The 24,022-nt window shown below is 37.1% G+C and overlaps 1 protein-coding gene across 1 annotated transcript; it reads left to right on the top strand.

Annotated features, from left to right (window-relative positions):
* Positions 1–1,921: 1,921 nt before the first annotated feature.
* Positions 1,922–4,750, top strand: LOC148021889 (uncharacterized). Its single transcript, XM_087696771.1, has 10 exons — positions 1,922–2,028; positions 2,120–2,191; positions 2,297–2,418; positions 2,508–2,733; positions 2,780–2,924; positions 3,016–3,208; positions 3,350–3,484; positions 3,561–3,749; positions 3,882–4,066; positions 4,214–4,750. The coding sequence occupies exons 1-10, from the start codon at positions 1,973–1,975 to the stop codon at positions 4,385–4,387; spliced, it is 1,497 nt and encodes a 498-aa protein (XP_087552897.1). The 5' UTR covers positions 1,922–1,972; the 3' UTR covers positions 4,388–4,750.
* Positions 4,751–24,022: the final 19,272 nt, after the last annotated feature.

Here is a 24,022-nt window from a genome sequence, read left to right as displayed (position 1 = left end):
TTTAGGATTCCTCAAAGACATAATAGACAAACCTGAACTTGAGTACTAAGATTCGGTTGATAATCCACTACGAACAAGCACGGCCCAAGTGCTTCTGGACCCAAGAACAAACGACATTGAGACATACCAATTGAGCTGCTATACTAGTGGATTTAACATCTTGCTCAACCAATTGGTAGAAGTCATGAAAAAAGAAGGCAAGGATACACTAAAAGATTACATGAAAAAAAACCACTACAATCACGGTTGTGGCAATTCTGCAATAATGATTGAGAAGGTTACATATCGGGAGTAGTCTACACCCAGAAACACGATTTTAACTCCGATCCATTCAGCAACATAATCTACGTGACATACAAGTTGTCAAACACTTCTTCTCAAACATTTCAAGAAAAAAAAAACTAACAATATCAACTTTTCTCACAAAAATGCAGACAGAAGCAAACCAAACTTTTGCCAGTGCCAAACTTGTAGCATCGACCACTACAAGTCCTACCACCAGCTCAAGTACTTCCATATCATTTGGTACCATCCGCAACCAAGACCAACGAACCAATCTAGAAGTACCAATGTAGAGACACAAAAGCAAGTACTTCATCTACATTATAAGATGTAAGAAAAACAACGTTAAGAAAATGAAGAAAGACATATAAATATTCTAGCCATTCCAAGATAATTTTGAGGTTAACATAGAATCAATAGTTGATAGCATAGACAAGGCTAGAAATTTTGAGCAAGCCACCATCCGTAAGAAAAATGCAACCGTGATTGGGTACAACCTATAAAGACACCAACAAGATGTAAAAGGTATTATTTTTTTGAAGAGAAGAAACCTCATTTAACATAGTTAAAAAAATGTAAATGTTCAAACTCATGATCATTGACTCGAACTATATATGTATACATATTCTCCTTTCGAGAGTCTCCATGTATTTAAACAATACCAAAACTTATCTACAAACATAGTTCACTTTAAAACATGTCACATGTCCATACACCATAAGTAAAACTGCTACATAACAAACATGCAAGAATTGCATATCGAACTTTGTACTTCTTTACTTAGTTGCATTTGTCAACCTAGTTTAATATCTTCTTAGTGTACTAGTCAATAGGCCCTACACAAGTATCAAGCACCATAAATTCCACACTCAAGCGCCTTGAAAAGGCAGTGATAAGAGAGAGTGCCCACTTCCTACATTTCAAAAGAGAGGCAATCAAGCTAAGGAGAGAGAGCAAGCAAATGAAGAGACATTGTGATTCACGACCATTGGATGAACGCCACATCAACAAGACGTGTGCCATTTGTGAGAGTACCCACCAATTTAGAGGGTATTCCATTTACTTCCAAAAGTCCCATATTTCACCAAGAAAAAAATAAAATCAGGTTAAGAGTATTGGCCACGCAACGTGACTAACTGAATTCCATTGACTTGGATAAGTCTAATAGCCTGTGCGTGTCCTGGCTCTAAAAATCTAGGCGCTTTTTTCGCGTGTAACTATCCTTACCTGCGCATGCACGTCCATTTGCGGCGTGTGGCCCTTCTTTCATTTTGAACTCTGGCGCCGAAGCGAACATTCAGTACGCAGAAGCGGTGGCTCTGATATAATGGTGGAGCTTGAAGAAGCTGATCACGGATCATCAGGCATGGCTATTGACGATGATGAGCTTTGGTCGCAGTTGATGTCCCTGCTGCACGACCACGATCAGCATCCGTCTTCTAGTACACCAGCTGTGATATCGTCCTCTTCAGGGACAACCATGCCGATCTGCGAGCTCATATTGTTACTTGCAGATCACATTTGGCCCTCCTTACTTCCTCCGCCTCTTCTAGTACGCTATCGATTGCACCTTCAGATTAGTTCAGTACTGTTATGATTATAACTAGTTTAATGTCTTCATTTAATTGAAGAAGATGTAACTAGATTCATACGACTCACGAGCGTTGTTGTTGATTATTTGCAGGTTAAGATGTGGATTGCAGTGAAGGATGAAGCATTGAAACAGCTTGACCTACCTCTGACCAGGTTAATTGTTGGACGTGTGAGATTGCGAAATTAATTGTCTTTGTGGAGTTATACGGTCTAGAATACATATCTCATGCCACAATCCTTGCAGAGATGCTTGCGACTCGTCACATGCCGAACTTGATAACTTGCTTCAGGCTATCTCTGTGTTCCTCAGTCAATGGTGAGATGCACGTACGTCTTAGTTTTTAGATCCTTCTGGAAATACCATAGGCTTTTACCAACCATTCAACGCTTCTTATCTTTCGTAATTTGCACATGTGGACAGTCCAGACTTGTCTTTCGAGATTTTCTGGGAGGAATGCGCACAAGCTTTAGTAACAATAGCTTGTAAGGGAGACATGGAGATTGTGGTACGCAAGTTCTGTCGGGCGAGCGTTTTCCTTCGAGGTCTTGAGGAAATCATAGCATTCCCTGCGTTAGAAAATTTGTAAGGTGATCGGGCGCAGGCCATATCATATATTATTTGTTGTTCATAGGCTTGCTCCACCTGCTGGTTACACATAGCATTCCGAAAAGCCCTTTCATCGAGTCAACGTTCGAAGCATCATCTCTATTCAGGCTTTTCTTCCTACTAAGATTGCTGCTAAGGCAAGCAGATGACGATGAGCTGAACTTGCTCTTTCCTGAATGGCAGTCTTACAGTAGCAGTATCTTTGATCAAGTCTATAAACCTCGTGTAATATACACTAGATCGCTACCGTCGTGAGCTAGATTAATGCGAGCAATCTCCTTACGACATACTTTGATAAGTACCTATTGTGAGATTCGGCTTTCAGAATCTGCTGGATTTGTTCCAAACGGATGCATTCCTGGTACTTCTGCGCGATCCGAAGGCTCTTAGTCTAATTACAGCTGGTTCCCACTTTCTGAAGGATCTCCGTCGCGTCAACGAGGTAATTACCAGTCGCTGATATGGTACTAATCGCCGGTTTAGAGAACGAGGTGATGGCGAGTTCTTATGTCTGTTTGTTGGTAACTTTGGAGGACGAATGGCTGGCATGTTTTGCCGTCCTACTTCAGCAAATTCTCACCGCTTATGTGAACGGAGGCCCGATCGTCTTGGAAGAAATGTCTACAAGGTCTCTCCTCCAGGTTCTTGCCGAACCTTCACTGGCTCAGACGTTTCTTGACTGCATCACAATAGTTCCGGAATCTGAAGTCACTGCAGGTTCCAAAGGTAACTCTTGGCGCACTCCTTGTATATTGAGTAGTATCGAAGCCTTTGCAAGTTCAGCGGGGTGATTTTACTGTTGAACTTGCTTTTGGACGATGTGTTATTCACATAATAGATGACAAGTACTGAATCTCCAAGAAACAGTTCTTTCTGCTGCCTTCCAGATTTTTGAGCTGGCTTACAGGAAGCATTGTAATCTAATAGTATCGTCATGTTTGGCCAAACTTGTGGATCAACCAAGTTCGGATATGGTGTTTCTAAGGCTTCAATGTCTCAATCGTAAGACAGACAGCCAGCCTTGATTGTTCCTTTTCTACACTTGCCTGAAGCGATTCCTTAATGAATTATTGGTCAGTCGCAGCGAAGATACAGAATTTCGCAGCTCCAAACGAGACAGCGACTGAAGAAGTTGGGGAACTCTGGAGCGAGAAAGCTTTCAAACTACTGTGCAAAAGCATCCTCCACGACTCCAGTGTCCGTGTACGCCGGGCAGCCATGCATATTCTGGTGGAGTTGCCCTCGAGGATCGGTGCTGTGGAGGAAGGTACATTGAGCTTCAACTTCGAAACAACCAGAACTCAGAGAGAGAGAGAGAGAGAGAGAGAGAGAGAGAGAGAGAGAGAGAGAGAGAAAGAGAGAGAGAAGTGTTTGATGGATCATACGGTTTTTGCTACAGACGTCCTACAGGTCTGTCTTGTCAAAATTCGAGATCTGGACCAGAAAGTCCGCCTGATGGCTTTCCAGAAGCTTGCTGTATACCCCATGGATACACTTGCAAGTCGTTTGAGTAACGAGGACTGGAGAAATGTGTTTGAGAGAGGGTTATCTGAAGACAAAAGAGAATTCCACGACATCGCTGAGGTACTTTGCGTAACGTGGTTATCGATCAAACACCTCATCTGCAACCATGTTTTTATCTGTAATCAAATGCCTCTTTCTACATTTAGCTGTCATGTAGACCGAATTGTCCCTTATTTAACACTGAAAAACAACAGCGTTGTACCTTAGGCTCTTCTCCTGGAGTACATAACCACAGATACTCTTACTGGATCACCATCGACTAGACTGGAGAACCTCGGACTACTAATGTCAGAAGAGGGGGTTCCGCACCCTTTCCTATACAAGCACATAGAAGCCATCTTTGAGAAGGAAATACAAGACATCTATGATCCGACTGATTGACTGCTGTACATGAGAACGGTTGGATAGTACCGAAAATAAAGATGAACTTCCTGTAACTCGGCCTTAAAGAACTAGCTGAACACTTAATTCTTCTATAATCTGGCTAGGGGTTCGGATTAAATGACGCCCCCGGTGCTGTAGCACAGAACTTCCCCTATTTTGTATTATCGTTTATGAACCAGTTTTGGGATGCATTTTGCTCCTCTTGGAGACATAAACCAGATCTTTGATTTGTCAAACTCGACATTTTCTCATGTTATCCTTCTATCAAAGGTCTCTTCTCCTACCCAGCAGCATTTAGAGCAGCTGTTAAGGCATATGTGCACATAGCATAAGAAGCCATGTTCAATTCCCAGGGATGGATTAGTGGATTTGTAGCTCTACTTGTATAGAGTGATGTGAGGGTATCTAATAACCTGCCATAAATGGCATTTCATTATTAAGAAAAAGATCTGTCGTTGTCACAAAACTGCTGGCAGAAATTTCAAAAAAGGATATGCTTTGTAGGCCCTATATAATGCTCTACCAGAACATCATTGTCCAAAGTTTGATTGTGGCTTTGCTCCAAGCAAGTAAGTAGGACATTGTGAGTCTCCCAATGGAATTGAGTGGGATCTAAAAAGCAACACCTGGGACTTGGTAGCTGTCATAAATCGGCCTGTTTACCTTACGAGTTAACTAGTGCATTGTTGTGTCATATAATACATTCATATTGAAGCGTCTATGCCATATGAAAAGACAAAAAGAAAATCGAGTTTTGAATATAATGCATTTAACAATATATGGGTTGATAAAAGAAGAGTACAGATTGCAATGGTTCACATGTATAGACTCACGTTAGAGGAATGTCATAGTGTTTTGAAGTTTGCCTTGAAGTTAGATGAAGCACAGATTCAAAAAAGACAAAAGATGGAAAGAGTCAGTATTTGCATCATGAACATGGTATTGGAATACAATAATGGTGGGGGTCAAGCACTAGTGCATAAGTTACAGTGTCTGAGATGGAGATTTGGAGGGTTGGTGCAGCTCAAGTACCAATTGAGAATCATCAAACAACTGAAATAGTTGTTCACTCATACAGGTATTCCAAACATTATTAAGTCTCAAAGTGAAGGAGAAATGTTGGTTGTTGATGGGATTGGTAACTTTAATGTGGAATGGCACATGAGCGCTGACTTGAAAACTATCAAATGTATGCTTGGAATATGTAATGGAGCAAATGCAAAATATCCTTGTATTTATTGCATGGAAAGTGTTGGGTCTAAAGATTGGAGCAACTTACGCCTTGCAAGAAGTGCCCCAACTAGAAACTCTATAGATATGAGTAAAAATAAAGACAAGGAAGATATATGGGATCTAATTTTTTCAATTCCTCTTACAAATGTTCATATATATACTTTGCATGTAGAGATTAGAATTATTGATAAACTTCTTAGGTTGCATCTCCACTATGCATACTCAATTAAGCCTTCGTCTTTATTGAATGAGTGTATTGACAAATGTGAGGCATTGCTCTCCAAAATGGGTTTTCATGGAGATCAAGTTCACTTAAGAAAAGATCCAACACTTTCAGGGACAACAAAAGATGTCTTGGCTGATGTCTCAATGGGAGGCTCAAAAGCTAGACGTTTTTTAGGAAACCATACAGGAAAACATGTGAGCATTACTTGGAGGCATTGGAGGGAACTGTGTGGGATAACGACAAACGTTGTAAACACACCACGACTTGCATTTCTAAGGATGGAGGTTTGGAGATACCTCGATGTCTTCCTAAAGCTCCTCAAGCAACAAATGAAAACCTACACGTATCCAAAAGAGTTCAAATGTTCAATTACAAATCTTGTTCAAGCAATAAAGAAGGCATGGGGAGAAAAGGATATCACATTTTATTTGGTAAGAGAGAATATTTAATCCAAGCTTTCTTTGATAAAATTTCCAATCGTATAGAATGATTGTTACTTTCTTGAATTTGCAGCATATCCTTCATATCCATGGGCCTTACTTTGTGGAGGAGCAAGGCCCCCTAGCAATTTATAGTGGCCAAGGCATGGAAAAATCTCACTATCAAGCACACACAAGTTTTTTTGGAAGCACAATACATGGAGGAGGAGTTACAAAAAATAATGCTCTTGAGGAGCTATTCAATTGGTTTTTTCGACGACAGCCTCAAAGAATGAATACTTTAACTTGAGAATTCATACAAATTTTCAAGAAAGAAAAGTACAAAGCTAGCTCTCAGGAGCCTTTACATCATCCTTCTCCTCCGAGATATTTCCTCTATAATGCAAAAATTACTTCTCTTGTAACCAACTATTGATTTTATATAAGCTCGGTTTGCTGCCAAAGCATAAGATGAGAGGGCTAGAAAATATCCTGCTCTAGAAGCAGAGAAAGTAGGACCATAATAAAAATTCCTAATTGTCACAGTCTTCTCCAAAAACATCACTTTGTGTACATTGTACTGTAACCTAGAGAAACCAAGTAGCCTTGTAAGAGCCTTGATATATAGTATAGGCCATGTTGCTTCCTCTAAGACAATGTTATGAAATACCAAGAAAACATGCGGATCAATCCTTGCTAAGTTATGGCCAAGTGCAACATCTTTTAGTGAACTAATACCAGTTCTCGTCCCTTTACCCCGTCCCAAGAAGTTATCAAAATCTTCAATCTCCAACTGTAAAAAAAGATAAATGTTATATGAATTATGTTGAAATCAAACATATTAATGTATATCTTATAGAATTTGAGATAATAGTACCAATTGATTTTTATCATTATCAAGCTTAGTTGGATTCCATATGTTAATTGATGACTGTGCCTTATTGGTATCTTCCAATTCTTTAACATATTGCAACTCTTCTATTTCAAAATTGGAAATTCCAAGTCGGTCTTGAAGGCCATGGAACTCCTCTTTAGTAATCCCATACTCTTTCTCAGCATTCTTTGTCTTATGAAAACAAAGAGAAAGGGCATCTCCTGCTTCAATAAACTTGTCCGTAATTTTGGTGTCAAGTTTAAGTAACTCTTCTTTCGATTTATTTTCGATATCAACAATGCCATTTGCAGCATCAAAAGACTTTGCAATGATCTCTAAACAATAATCCTCCTTAAGATTGAAGAGCCTTTGGATGTTTGATAGCAGTATGTATTCCTTCTCCTTGATAGGGAAAGTTGGAAATGAAGCAACAATATAAAAAGAAGATTCACATACAAGATCTGCATTTGCATGGTTTTCTTCAATAATGATCTCAACTTTGAATTGGGCAACATCTAGTTTGCCAGCAATATATGCTTCTTGCTTAGGGTCCAAATATTTCTCTACATCCTTGTCATTTGCTACCTCATCCAAAAGGCAAAAGATGAAACATTTTGGACCCTCTAATTGTTGTTCATCAGATTTAACAGAATATTTAACAAGAGTATACATAATGAATACAATTGGTTTTGACATTAATCTACATTTCTTAGAATGAGCAGAACAAAACAAATTTGAGTTAGAAAACCTGTCAAGAGAATGAGATGTACACTTTCTTAAAAACAAAGCCTTGTTTGAAGGTGAGCTCCCAATAGGTATGTGAACATATTCCTTTGCATCCTTTTCAACTATTGAAAATGCAAGACTTTCAAACTCAACAAACTCCTCCAAGAAAAACTTCTTGCATGAGTTCAATACATAGTCAATATCCCAGCCAAGTTTGAAAATATCATTTGCAGTTTCGTAGTAAGATAACTCCATGCCATTCTGAAGAAGAAAGTCTAGGAGTTGTTCTGATGGAGAAACCTCTGTGATCTAAGACAATCCAGGAATCCTCGATGGTGACTTGACTTTGACTGGAGACTTCCTAGGCATGCCCACACTTGTTGTTGAACAAGGGGAGGAAGCAGTGGGAATTTTAGGGGAGAAGGCAAGATAACTAGAAGCCCTTGACCCTGATGACAATTTTCTTCTTTTCTTATTAGGGGTGACCTGCTCTTGGGAGCCTACAACATCCTTTGGTTCAAACATGAGTGAAAGCACGATACAGTGCGAAAGTGTACGCCCGACCTGACAAACAATGTATCCTCGCTTCATATATGGGGATCCACGATACGACGCAAAAGTGTGCAAGAGACCTCACGAACCATGCCTCCTCACTTCATATTTGGGGATCCACGATATGGCACAAAAGTGTGCAAGTGACCTCATGAACAATGCCTCCTCACTTCATATCAACTAATGCACATAATTGCACGAATTGATAGATGAAAAACTGCAAGAGGGGCTCAAGTCTAGCTAGTCTTGATAATTTGCCAAAAAAATCATAAATGTCTAATTACGTATATATATATAGACAAGGAAAACGATTTGCTACTTGGACAACCACGTGGATAGCCCTTACAAACCCCAGCTAATAAAACAATGCCATGTGTTGCCTACAATACATAATTCAAGTTTACTTTGATCCCCACAGTGCCCCACAAGTGCCCCATAATCCTTATTAGGCCCCTACAAGTGTTTACAGGGTTTGTTGTACCCAAGGAGTTCTTATAGGTTTAAATAGAGCATTTATAGGTAGTAGACGAGGTGCATGAAATTTCTCTATAGCAATAAAGATCTTATTACATTTTTTTTTTTTGTATTGATCTATAATTGGAGCTTGATAGTTCAATACATAGAGGGGATGTTTAGCTCCATCTTGAATTAAAAATCTCATTGATCCAATATTGAGATCTCAAGATATTTAAGTTTTACTAATAGGAGGTACAATGGGACAACACCTCGATAACATAACAGGATAACACTATTTGCCATTATTTCACCTAGAGCTTTATCCCAAGTTGAAACCTCTTTAAATCTAAAATATCCCCACCTCATAAGCTTTCTATTGAGGTGTAAAACAATTGGATTGGAGCTATATTGGAGGGAAAACAAAGGATTTACTGACATGCAGTCCACTATTAACACTTTTCTTTCAATGGCTAGGAACAAGAAGAAGGATATTGTTTTAGAAGTAATGAATGATGATATGAGAGAGTTTCATGAGAGTTAATATTACACTAATGAGGCTCAAAATCATAAGCAAGTGGATGAAGGAATTAGTGTAGGAGTTGCCTATAGTATGCATCAAAGGATTGAAGCTACTCATGAGCAACATATAGTCAATGATTAATTATTATCCAAAGAGCTGGGCCACATGAATGAAGCATTAGGGGAGTTTTGAGGTCTCGAAAATGCCCTATAAGAGATCCTAGAGAGAGAAAACAATTTAAGAAATAAAATCATTTTATAGAATTTTTAAAAGGTTTATGTTTTGGTAAGTTAAAATATCAAAATTCATTAATAAGTCATTGTCGTGATATTCTCGTGGTCACATCAAACCTAGAAATCTAGGTCACCATAAAGTTGGCAAGGTTGTCATAATGAAGATCTTATCTCTCCTCATTAAAGTGAAAAGTAATATTCAATTTGAATTTTGGTGGATACTCGATTGCCTCCCTCCATCGTTTCTCTCTTCTTTTTTTCTCCTCCTTGGTAGTCTCTTCTTTGTTTTCGTTCTTGCTTCTAATCATATCCTTAGCTATGGATCAATCACCCAATGATCTCTGTAACTCAGCTATGCATCAATCATCCAATGATCTATGTAGCTCTCATAAAAGACCTCTCTATCATCTTCATATTGAGTTGGATAGTGAGTATGAACCAATAAGAAAGATAACAAAATCTATCACGGTTATAGAGTCTATGAAACATATACTGAGGTTTGAAGGAAAGAAGAATATTGATCTTTGGTTAGATGGAAAGCTATATCCCAAAGATCCTAGCAGAAATAGCACTCCTCCTTTCTATAATAGCTCATCATTAATGAGGTTTATTGGTGATGGCTACAATGGATTTTTAGGCTATACACTTAACCTTGTTGCAGAAAAGGATATCCTTGGACTAGAGAATCATCTTTTGATGAAACACAATATAGAGTTGTTGCAGAAGCTAGAGGATTGTCAACAAAAAATTCATTCATTGAAAAAGCGTATCAAAGCTTATCAACGAAAGCAAACTTTATTAGGCCTTCGAAATTGACAAAGAGCTCTTAAAAATATTGAGAATCTCAAATGAGGAGGAGGAGGCTGTGATAAAAGAGTCCAAGCAGCAAGGTATATTTTTTTTCACTTGAAAAATCTTAAATATGGCTTTATTTAAATTACTTGCATTGATTTGTGATGTTAATTTTTCTTAGATCTCTTCTACAACCAAATACAAGTGAAAGAGATTCTTTAAAAGCACCTCAGTTTTATTATCATCTTCTTCCTTCAGTAGTTTCAAAGGATATTTTGGAGAAGAAGAAATTTAAAAAGGCAAAGAAACAATGCTTGGAGTCATTTGTAAAGGATCATTCTTTGGATTTTGAGTTAGTACAGAAGACAATGGATAGTATTGGTATCAGTCGAGATGCTTATATGCAACTTTTTCAGCTTTTACAATCAAATATGAAGCAAGGACATGTACGCAATTGCATACTTTCAAAGCCATTTGTGGTTAGGACTATCAGACAGAGAGTTAATAACAAAGTGATGGGGATTCTAGGTGAGCCTTTTCATATCAAGGCTAGCTTCAAGGGCAAGAAAAAGGAGGTTACATTCAATGAATTTAACAATATTTTCCTTGACTTGCCCACCCTACAATGCTTAATGATCAAATTTTATGACTTGTCAGTAAGCAGAGGCACACGTAGTGGCTAGATTTGTGATTAAACTTGATGAAAGTGAGATTCTAAAATGTAAAAAATTGGAGAGAATCTCTATCACCTTGATGAATAGAGCACTTTCGTCAGGTCATTGCAATCACTCAACATCATTTAGTGTTCAATCTGAATATAACATCTAGTGGCTAGGAGTATTTGAGGTAGATACTGAGAATTTTGATATATTATATTGGGTTTTTCATCAAACATCAATACCTAATGTTATTCAAAGGCAACAAGTAGGAGAAGAGCTATTTGTTGAAGGATTTGGGAACTACAGGATTGAGTGGCACATAGCTGGTGACCTAAAGACACTCAAATGTATGTATAATGTATCAAAGGGAGCCAACTCGAGATCTCCTTGCTTATACTGCATGTCACCAGCTGCAGAGTTAAACTCAAGCAATTGGAATAGAGCTCCCGCTAGGCACAATAAGGATCCAGAATTTAAACCAGTCTTGGACATTCCATTAGCGAATGCCCATATTTGTACACTTCATGCACTTTGCAGGATAATTGAAAAGCTTGTTCACCTCTATAAAGGATTTACATGGAAGCTGAAGCCATTATCAACTAGAACAGATGCTATAACAAAGGTTGAAAAAGTTCTCTCTGCAATTGGTTTGCATGGTGGCAATGTTGTTATTGAACCAGATCTTCAGAAGTCTAAGGATGGTAATTGTGTCCCAAAAAAACCATCTATTGGTGGAGTGAAGGCTAGAAGGTTTCTAGGCTTTCATGGGAGACTTGGCAAGATAAACTTGAGAAATGGTGGCTCAACTATTAAATTTAATCAATGGAAATCCCTACATAATGCAGTTAAGGATCACACTGATAATGGACAAGCTCGGAATAGAAAAGCTAAAGTTTGGGAAACACTAGACAAAGTGTTTTTTAATTGTGATAAGATTGAATGGAATGATGATGATCTCAAAGACTTTAAAATCCAATTGAACCTTTTCAAAAAGGTGACGATAGAAGCTTGGGGTGATCAACACTTTACTCACTATATGGTAAGAAGTTTGTATATGTTTGTTTCTTCATTGTCGAACTCATATAATATTTTTTAATAACTTTCTTTATTTGTTGACTATGCAGCATATTCTATATAACCATGCTCCATACTTTATTAAACAATATGGATCTCTATCTATCTGGTCAACCCAAGGTATGGAAAAATCACATTATCAAACGAGAACAAAATATTTCAGACACACAAGACATGGAGGTGGAAGACACAAAGCCAATAGTTTATTAGAGGTCTCTCAATGGTTCTATCAACAAATTTGGCATAAATTCAAGCTTAAAGATACAACCACATCAAGCAATACATCATCTTTAGCAAGGACTATACAAATTGTTACCCAAAGAAGAAAAGATAGATATTTAAATTCTTGCGCAAAGCAAAGATTTACAGAATGGTTACAAACCAAACAAAGAGTTGGGAAAATATGGGTTTCAAGAAACCCTTAATCTTTGGCATCTTCTAGTTTGATTGTGTTGCAGAAGAGTCCTTAGTTTCAGTCACCTTGACAGGGCCTCCAGAGGAGTCCTTAGTTTTAGGCACCTCAACATGGCCTTCAGAGGAGTCCTTGGTTTCAGGTAGCTCGACAGGGCCTCTAGAGGAATCTTATGTTTCATCCCACTCAATAAGACCTCTGTATTTCAAAAACTCCTGTTTCCGATAGCCTGGAAGAAGCTTCAAATTCTTATTATCTCCTACATAAGAGAGCAAATAGGAGCCAAGAACTCCAAAATATCCAGCTCTAGATCCACTGTATCCAGGCATGAAGCCAAAAACTCTTATGGCTTCTTCCTTCTCCACTATCATCATAAAGATTTATTGAACTCTTGGGTTTCTCATCTGATGGAGACTTCAATCTCTCTTCATACCCTACATCATCAATATGAAGTTTCTTCTAGTTCTGCAAGAACTCTTCTTCTGTAGGTAGTCCCCCTTTTCGTATTCTACGATCTGATTAATACATGTATGTAAGGCTATAGAGCTGTCTTGGAAATTCTCTCCCTCAACATCAAGACTTGCTAGTGGTTCTTGTTCATAACCTATAAAATTCATGTCATTTTTGCCCCAACCTGCAAGGATTGCTAAGCAATAATCTTCTCTAAGATCAAAAAGATGTTGAATATCATTTAGCAACACATATCTCTTCTTGTTGATAAGATAAGTGGGAAATGTTGGAACACATGCAAGAGGACCTTCTTCATCAACCTGTGCACTTGGCTCGATCTCCTTTTCTTCCACCATTGTGATATTGTCACTCTTGAACAAACCTACATCAAAACCTTGGACAAGTTGATTCTCAATATCTTCTTAGAACATCTCCTCCTTCTCTTCGACCTCCTTATCCATACTTGCAATATCCTCTAGCTTTCCCTGTTGGTCTATATCTGGAGAAGAATTTTCTATGTACTGAAGATACATAATAAATCCAACGTCCTTGTGGATCAGAAGGCATTTCTGTTGATACCTGTGGAAAGGGCAACATGTTTCTCTCTTTCTGAATTCCTCATCAATGAGGTTGAACCTTCCTAGCAAAGTTGACCTGGATGTACTCGTGGCTCCCATGACATCACTATAATGAACAAATCCATTGACTTCCAAACCTTGAACATGTCTATCATAAAAACATATGTACTCCTTAAGTTTATCTTCAAGATCCTCCAATAACTCCTTCAAATCAAAAGGAACATTGAAATTTTCCCTGATATAGCTAAACTTGGAAGAATTTCCAATGGTGTGTAAGAAATCAAAGAGCCTATCATCAGAAGTCTCCTCTAGCTCCTCCTCATCCATTCCTTCCAGAGATATCTTTCTCTTTGTCATCTTGACCAACAAAAGATTTGTCCCTGAAAACAAAGCACAATGGCAACAATGTCTAATAAAACAAGATGGAACCATGGAAAGAGGCCCCAAAATTGCATTCTTCAAGACAAAAAATCAGAAAAAGGACAATTTTTTTAATTGATCGGTGAAATACGAAAACAAGGTGTTCAAGGCAAATTCCGGTGAAGAAATCGCGTTTCACCGGACAACAATTGAAGACAAAAGTTATTTGAATATCTCACTGGTGAAACGCGATAGTTAGCAAAATATCACTAACCAGAGACACTATTTCGCGTTTCACCAGACAAAAGGTGCAAAACAAGAAGAGAAACATGAACTATGAATTAATTCTATTAAAACACAGAAATTTATGATAAGATCCTTTCTAGAAGTGCTGCGCTCTTTTTAAAAGATAAAGCACATAACATTTGTAATTTTTCAAGTGTTATAAAAAATTCTTTCTATACTAATCAAATTGATTTTGTTCAAATACTTATACTAACAGAATTTTGTTACCTATAAAAAATTGTTGAGTTGCTCTTCAAACAGGAAAAAAATACCTTGAAGGGAAGTCCGAACAAAATTTCGGAGAAAGGAAGACAATATCGGAGAGAATGGCTTGGAAAAGCTTTTATATTGATCGTCAAACGTGTGTTGATAGTTCCAACGAAAAAGTTTGCGTAATGATGAAAAATAAACACGACCGCAAATTTGGACAAAATTTCTAATATTTTTGCACGCTCGAAATACCTAAGAATACGTGCACACGTGTCTCACTTAACACACCGTATCAAATTTCTCAGAAGACATGCACACTCCCTTTTTCAAGAATACGTCGCACGTGTTTTACTTAACACTTCGCCAAGTAATGCATGTACCATCGAAATCCCCCAATAAAGGGAAGCAACGGCTAAATTCGTTTCATATTTTTATGGTCATGGAGCACATTTTCGTGGTCATACAGTAGGGCCTTCGAACACATTTTCGTAGTTATGAAGAACGTATTCGTGTTTCATCAACCCATTAACAAAATTTATTCTAAACGGATTTTTCCCAGGAAAGCGTGAAAGAAGGTATGGTTTTCTGCATTTTTCTTCTCTTCTGCATCCTCCTTCTCTATGCCCAGGTGTCCATTCATTGCATTTTTTTGATAGTTTTCCTTAAATTTTTCTATTATTATGAGCTTATGAGCACTATAAACGAATTCTTTCCATAGTGTGAGCATTCCTTAATGATGTGGAGATTTAAGGCAATCCTTCAAACTTTTTCCTTAATTCTGTGGATATTTTAGGTAATTTTAATGGCATTCCTTAGATCAAAGCTTTGTTTTTCTTTGTTTTATTAATTACTTTGGTATTTATGAGATGTCCGGTGAAACGAAAAAACAACATGCTGCAAGGAGACATCTTCTCTGAAACTCGCATTTCACTGGATACACTGGACAAGAATCCGGTGAAACACGAAAACAAAATGCTGCAAGGAGGCCTCATGTCTGAAACTCGCATTTCACTGGACACACTGTACAAGAATCCGGTGAAACGCGAAAACAACATGCTGCAAGGAGGTGCCTTGTCTGAAACTCGCGTTTCACTGGACACATTGGACAATAAGTCCGGTGAAACACGAAAACAACATGTTGTATGGAGGCCTCTTGTCTGAAACTCGCGTTTCACTGGATACACTGGATAGGAAGTAACATCTTTTTTTTTGGCAGATGGCTAGGACTAAAGCAACAACAAGGAAGGGGAAGATTGATCCTAGGGGTCTCACATCAAAGATTCATGAATCTTCAAAGCCTCCAAAGCCCTCTAGAAAGTCAAAGCCAAGGAGAAAGTTTTCTCAGAATGTCAGGTGCCTAAGGGAGATTAGGAAGGCAATAAAGGCTCTTGACAATGCAATTCCAAAGTTGTCTTTTCAGAGGCTTGTCAGGGAGATTTGTGACAAATATAGTTTGAATAGTTTTAGATGGACAAGAACAGCCGTTAATTGTATACAGGAAGCCACAGAGGACTTTTTAATTGAGTTTTTTCAAGATGCCTATATTTGTGTTGCTCATGCTCATAGGCTCACACTCATGGACAAGGACATGGTAATTCTTAGGAGGCTAAGATATAGATTTTCAAAGGTCCTTGAGCCAATTCCCCTTACTGATGAGAAGACATTTAATATCCTTAATGTGCCCCCAGCTAGGAGAAAGAAAGATGATTATGGTCCCAAGGTTGAGGATGTCACCCATGAGAGGGATAAAAGGCAACATGAAAAAGAGGAGAAAGCTAAAGAGGAACAGGCAAACAAATGGAGAGAGTATAGGAGGCAAAGGGCTGAAGAAACGGAAGCAGAGCAACTAGAGTCCTTTGAAAATGAGCTGGCCACCCTTCTTGAAGCAGCTAATCCAAAAGGATTCAATGCCTCTTGTTTCTTACCTGGTGACTTAGGCAAAAGAACTGAGATTATCTCATTCTTCATGAGGAACGAGCTTGATACAAGTTTTGTTGAGCAGTGGTTCAATCTGATTGACTTCGATACTTTGGAGCTCCTTATAATTCCATATAATGAAAAGTAAGTGATTCAATATTCTATTAGAGTTTTTAAGATTTTATCCTTCTAATTTGTTGAGATATGATTGCTTTCAGTTCTCATTGGAGCTTGATTGCAATAGACTGTGTGGATAAGCAATGTTTTTTAATCAACTCTATGAAAGGAAGCCATGGAAATGCTAAATTGTAAGTTATATTATCCAAGGGCTCCTTGATATATATATTTTTTGTAAGTACTCTAAATTTCAATATATTTTATATATAGAGGTGCAAAAAGATTAATTGAAGAGCTAGAGAAAAGACCTATGCCGTCTGATTTGCTTGCAACAATGCAATATGGACAATTTGCGGTAAGTTATTGATTAAAATAATTGAAACATAAGTTGATTCTATGAACTACCATCCGTCCTCTTTATAGTTTTACTTTGTGTTGGTGGTTGCAGTGTCCTCATCAAGACGATAGCCATTCTTGTGGTTGGAGGGTGATTGCAAATTCTAGAAGAATGGTTAACTTTGTTTATCTTAATGATGATAAACATGTAAAGGTAATATGAAAGATGCTAAATTTTAAGATAGATATTCATTGCAAATAGTCCATTGATGATAAAAATATAGTCTATTGTAAGAACAATAATGAACTAAAACTCTTTTTTCTATAAATGTGTGAGAATTTTCAAAGGATTGCTATGCATCTGAGCATGTTTGGTATGTCAGAGCAAAGCTCTTGAAGTATATAATGGTCAATTGTATACAACTAACAAAAGAGATTGGTGGGGATTCACACCATGAAGGAGATGCGGTGCCTATAACCATGGAAGGTGAAGCCACAACTTCAACACCTTTACCCACACCTTTTGTACTCAAGACATCAGAGAAAGACAAAAGGACTCCTAGAAAGGATAGTTCTCCAAAAAAGAAATAGCTTTGCCATATCGCATTGTAAGCCTTCATATATAGAAATTTACCCTTTAGCCCTTGTATATCTCATAGAGATGGCAGATAGACATCTACTACAAAATTTGTACATATATTTTATATTGATAGTAAAGATATCTTTTCTTGAATGTCCTTGCAGTGTATATTATTTTCTCTCTTTTCGATATCTGCAAAAAATAAATTACAAATGTTTGTTAGTTAGGAAGTGAGATCTTGATATACATGTAAGTAGATATAATATGATGTGAAAACTTACTCGTTTCTTGTCAAGTTGGAATACAAAGGAGCATGGTAGTTCAATGTCTTCATTTTGTAAATCCATCCTCACTTGATGTAGCATACATGATTTTATGATCTTTAAGATTGCAATAATATCCTCGTTGAACCAAATATCAAGATCCACTATAGGATCTTTGCTGAAATCATTAAGATTCTGGTCTAAAGCAACTAGACTACTACCAACTAAATGCCATCGACTATAGTAAAAGGTAAGGATAAAATTTTGAGCAGCAATCATATATATACACGCTATAGAGTCTTGATCTATCTTATATATAATTTTTCCTTCTATCCTTGTATCCCATCCTTCATCAACAAATTGTATGATATGATCATATGTTAGTCTCTTCACTGAAAGCATGGTTTTTGTTATTCTTATCTCCATATTAGAGAATATATTAGATTTTAGTGCTTTTTGGATCTCAGAAAATATCTTACATCTATAGCCCTCACTAGTAGCTGGACTTGGCAAAGGCCACTCAAAGCTTGAAAAATCTGGCAAAGGAAGGAGGTTTATTGATCCCCATTGGCAACACCGCATAGGAATAACATAAGAATGGTCATAAAAGAATATTCCATTCTCCGCAAGCTCTGTCTTCTTTCTGCCTCTATACATTTCCTCTCCAATTGAACCATGTATAACATCAATAACATCAATAATAGACTCCACTGGTTGCCATTCCTCAAGATTAGAGGGATAGACATCTACAAGACAAACAAATATTATAATGGAAAAACCTAAACCATGTTTAAGAAAGGAAAAACTTTAAGAATCAAATTCTTACAATTTGGTCTATGCATTGGAAGCTTTGAAGATCCAGGTTTCAAACACAGCTCTCTATGCATGAACACATGTTGCACTAGTACCTCTTTGATGCTATTCTTATTTGCTCCAAGCTTAAAATCTCGGATTCTGCCCTTCCAAGCAGAGATAAATGAGCTCTCGTGTCTTTGCCTTTTTCCACGTTTTGCTTGTTGCATGGTGATCCAACTACCTTTGCAAATGATAGTAGGAATCCATCTTCCATCAATTTGGAATGAGTTAAACACTGATATGGATGTGATTTGGGAGCTTGGACGCCTTGTTGAAGGTCGAATTTCTGTATCCATGGTAGAAGAGAGAGAGACATGCACAGAGAGAGAGAGAGAGAGAGAGATTCTTAGAGAGAGAGAGAGAGAGAGAGAGAGAGAGAGAGAGAGAGAGAGAGAGAGAGAGAGAGAGAGAGAGAGGACTAGGCTACCATAACGGAGGGAAAAACAATAGAGGAATAAAAGAAAGAAGTGAAAAAACTGAGCGCCATGCTTTTCACTAATTTGAATTTCGATTACATCAGTCATTATCATTAATCTAGAAACATCATTAAATAAAAGTAGCCGAGACTCTATGCCATTAATGCAAAAGATGTCATAATCACGAATATGAGAGACTAAAAATAGATAATAAAAATACAAATTTGTAATATTATTATATTTATATATTTTTGTTAAATGATTCTTTAAGTTTTTTAAAATAGAAGTTCCGTTACGGAGGCTTTGCTCTTATTGGTCTAGAGCACTCTCTCTCCACATTCTAAAAGGCATTTTCAAAGACCTCAAAACTCCCCTAATGGGATTTCTTAAAGACTTGTAGAAATTGAATGAAAGTTTGATACAAATAAATGATGGGTTGATTCAAAGAGTGGCACAAATGAATAAGAGGATATTTGAATTACAACAAAGCAATAAATCTCTATTTGAAGAGCTTATTTCAGCCATAAGGAATATGGACATCAAATCACATAGAGAATCCCAACGTATTGGTGACCTTCATAAAGTCTCTCGTGATTCCAATCCATCCCATCCTAGTAAGGAAAATACACAACCTATTATACTTACTTTTGAAAGATGTGAATCATAAAAAATGAGGGGTGACTTCTTTTTATCACAAGCCCATGGCAATTATACTTCAAGACCTCATTTCAACAGCTCTCAATATGATCATAGACATGTAGATGAACAAGATGACATTAGGATGGATAAAGATTATCATGGATGTGACCCCTTTTATAAATCCTTTTACTATCAGTCCATGGCAATTATACTTCAAGACCTCAGTTCAGTAGCCCTCAATAGGATCATAGACATGTAGATGAACAAGATGACATTAGGATGGATAAAGATTATCATGGATGTGACCCCTTTTATAAATCCTTTTACTATCAGTTTGTTAATGGGCCTAAAGGGAACGTAATCAATGACCAAGCTCATGTTGATGGGAAAAATGATGGTAGAAGATCAGTCCAAGATCATTCGAGTAAAGAGCACATTTCAAATGGTCAACCTTCATCACTTGATTTTGGATAATCCTATCCTAGGCAACATTCTTGGAATAAGAGTTCATAGAGACAACACTCTTATGGACAACCAAATAACAATTTGCAACCATCTTACAATGAGGAGTACAAAGAAAAAAAGATAAATATCACCAACTTCAAGGGAAAAAATTCTTCGCCTTCAGAGTGGGAGGAGTGGATAAATAAACTTGAGTTGTATTTCACCCTCTATCCTCAAAGTGATGTAAGGAAAATTGATTTTGCGGCTCTTCATCTTGAAGGCTATGCTCATACTTGGTGGCGATATATGTGCAAGATTGGCCAACACTTTTCTACATGGAAAGAGTTCAAGCAAGCCATGCTTGATGTTTTTGTTTTCTCTTTAGAAAAAGAAAGACTTCAAAGATGATGGTATGTATGGGCCCAAACAGGGATGTCCATTAGAGATTATTCAAATACTTATTTGAATATCTCTATGTATGTTGAGGGCATTCTAGATTTTGCAAAGTTGAACAAGTATATCTTTGGTCTTGACCTTGCTTTGTCATCGAAAGCGGGAGCTCAACAATCCACGACTTTGCATGAAGCAATTCAGTTAGTTGAAAGATATTCTCAGAAATACAAGAGAGATGTATGGAATTTTCAGCAAAGAAGTTTTGGGAGTAATTCCTCCAATCAACCTACAAGATATGGACAAGTTTTCACCCAACTAAGAGAGGGTTTCAAGTAAGAAAACAAGGGTTTAAGTAGTCATAATAGTAATTATAGCAAAGTGCTAACTTTTTCCACTATTTATGCTTCTAAACAGGGTGGGAATTATGCTCCAAAATAGGGATAAACTTTCAAAAATATGGATGAGGAAAAAGGAAAAATTTCAAAAGCTGAAATGCTCCAAAATTTACTCAAAACAATTCCAACAACAACTTCCTTCCTCATGACAAGCTTAGGGAAATGCACACCAAAGGATTGTGCTTTAAATGTGGAGAGAAGTGGTCCCAAGATCACAAGCTGAAGTAGTGTAAATCCAAAAATTCCAAAAGCAACATAGTGATTACTCAAGATGGGAAGTTGAAAAAGAAGAGAAACAAGAGGGAAATTTATTGCAGATTGATGCTTATCCAATGGTGGAAGAAATGCATGAAAAAGAAGATGTCTCCAATGAGAAATTTTATGATCCCATGGATGGGTTTTCATTTAATTCAGGTGGCACCAATGATTCTCATTCTTCCTTATGTGCTATTTCACATGATACATGGATGGGATGCAAATGAGAAAATACACTTAGACTCAAAGGTATCATTAATGGTAATATTGCATATATTTTTGTGGATATGGGTAGCACTCATAGTTTCATCAATATCAACTCCTTAAGCAGATTGAATTTGCTACCCATTGATATGGAATCATCTGTGCGAATACAAGTTGCAAATGGTGCTTATGAGTCTAGTAAAGAAGTGTGTCCATGTACTCCTATTGAATTGTCTCCTACTGGCATAATAAAAGTGGATTTGATCACTTTGGATATGGAGCTAATTGATGTTATTATTGGTTGGCTTGTAATAAAGAAAAATTAATGCCTTAGCCAATATTTAGCCTTAGGTCTAGGGTTAGATATAAAATGCTAAGTTGTAACTTGCAAAGCATCTTTCATCAATTATAAACATTTCTTGTTTGAGGTCTCCACCTCCCACTATCCATTGAGGTGCATACTCTTTGGCCACCATGGCATTGGGGTGGATTCCATGCCCCTCCAAGCAAGAGGAGGATATCATGTTGCAACCTCTCATGAATGATTCTTAGGCTTTGAAATCAAGTGGTAACATGATTCATGGCAGCCTAGCTACCTTGGCTATGGCTTTCTTATCATTTGAGTGCATTTCTTTTATTTTCAATGTTTTAGCTTGTTGTGAAAATTAGCTTCTTTACACTCGATAATAGCCCAAACCATCTCTAAATAGACAACAATGAAATCTACCTTGAATCTCTTACTATGTTGGGCACTAACAAATATAGTAATCTATCTTTGGCTCCAATTGATATATTGAAAAAAGTGATTCTTTAGGGGGATATATATATATTTGTTAGTCTCAATCTCTAGTTGGTGCAATTAGATTTGCATCTAGCCAATAACACATTTGACTTAAATGAGATAGGCGGGTATCCTTGTATCTTGGATAGAAGATAAAGCCATCCTCTATGGTTTGAATAATATGCTCTCGGTAGAAATTCATCTTCATCTCTAGTTCTTATAATAATGTCATTCGTGTTCTCTTGATGTCTAACTTAGAATGGGGGTCCATTTTGATAAGGCTTGCCAATCTTTGAGCAACATAGAAGAAAGAGATGGTGCATCAAGGGAGTTTTGAAAAGGGGAACTTGTCCATGCTAAAACCATGTAGCTCAAACAAGTGGACATTTGTGCATATCAACATGATATATCTCCCTTAGGAAATTATGCATATCTCTATCTCACTATATCCCATAATTTTTGTATAAATGATACTAATAGAGTAAGGCCCTATAGAAGTAGCCCCAAGCTTACATCTTATGATCTCATGTGGAATTGAGGCCTTACATGTGATCAGCCTAGGAAATCATGGATACAAGAGACTGCTCCATTGATCTCCACTTGTCATAAGTGCGCTAGACTTACTATAATGATCAAGAATAGGGCCCCATATTTGGACTCCATATAGTAATGTGGATGTGACCAATTTATTAAAAAGCCATAGCTTATTGCAGGGTTCTTGGAATGGCACCTATGAACACATATTATCGAGACATTTGAATGGTGTATACCCTCATGCTAGTCTAGTATCTGCTATCTCTCTCATAGAGAAAATGGGACATGTGGGTAGTCATCTAGATATGTACAAGCGTCCACATGCTCGATCTCACCTTGTCCATATGTACAAGAGTCCACCTGCGTGATCTCACCCTACCCATAAGTGAACCTAACTTTTTTTTGGGAGGGGGTGCTTAATTAAAAGGCCTCTTATTTTTGAAAGAGATTTCCAATTTTTAGCCCCATCTCCCATAGTTAGGGGACCCTACTATATACAAAGGTTGTTGGTCTCACTTTTTAAAAAAGAAGGTAGGGGATGTGTTTTGAGTTTTAAAGCATCTTTGAGTGCTTTCAAGAAATGATGACTTCTTGCATTCTCCTTGCATTTTTTGTACTAAAAACATCAATGCTTGGGGATGGTGCAAATGAGGTGCAAAATTGAATTGATGAAACAACTTAACTATAAGGGTTCTCCCTAGTAGTCACATTGACTACTATATCTCCCCTCAAGGTGTGGGAAAGTGATTGTAGATGGGAGTTCTCAAGTGTTTGACACTCCTTTTTTAATCTCTAGATGCTTTGAAAAATTAGTGTCTCCTACCATGTGGTAGATTAGAAATTTCTCATTTTTCAATTTCTAGTTAAAATATCAAATAATTGCAAATTGTACAAAACTTATTAAGCAATACAACTTGACTACTAAGTTCCTCCCTTTTTTCACATCCTCGACTTATATTAGGCATGATGGGGTCTTAAATATTAGACATGCACCGATATTTACTGCATAACTTTTCAAAATACCAATGTTAGGAATGTAATAGTAAATAATAGAAAGTAGTTATTTATTCAAGTTTTTTTTTCATTGTGCCATAATATTTAAAATGTAAATGCTATGGTATTTTTTAGTGCAATTATTCCACATTTGATGAGTATTTACACATAAAACTGGAGTAAACAAGCGCTCGTTTGGTACAAAGTCATTTAATAAATTTAGATAATCTTAACTACAAATGTTTTAGATATGTAGAAGTATCTAAGTTGCACATACCATATTATTTAGTAAAATCTAACTTTAGGATGTATGATACGATATAAGGTGCATGTACTATATTCTGTAACATCTAGAAAACATATATCATCACATGTCTAGCTACTGTATCCTATCTCAAGTGTTATATTAGCTTGTAGGTTCAAATCTTATCTATTTGAAACACATTGATAT

This window comes from Lygodium microphyllum, chromosome 17 (genome assembly GCF_053477565.2).
Source record: "Lygodium microphyllum isolate KBCC chromosome 17, Lygodium_microphyllum_v1.1.10, whole genome shotgun sequence".
NCBI classification, from domain to species: Eukaryota; Viridiplantae; Streptophyta; class Polypodiopsida; order Schizaeales; family Lygodiaceae; genus Lygodium; species Lygodium microphyllum.
Note: the sequence above shows the minus strand (reverse complement) of the source record. Positions and strands in the feature narration are given on the sequence as shown.

Excerpts from the sequence above, each read along its gene's own strand:
- LOC148021889 (XM_087696771.1), top strand. The coding sequence starts at position 1,973 with ATGTGGATTGCAGTGAAGGATGAAGCATTGAAACAGCTTGACCTACCT. Across the intron at positions 3,209-3,349 it reads AGTCACTGCAGGTTCCAAAG|TTCTTTCTGCTGCCTTCCAG; the intron begins GTAACTCTTGGC and ends TCCAAGAAACAG. Across the intron at positions 3,485-3,560 it reads AAGGCTTCAATGTCTCAATC|TCGCAGCGAAGATACAGAAT; the intron begins GTAAGACAGACA and ends ATTATTGGTCAG.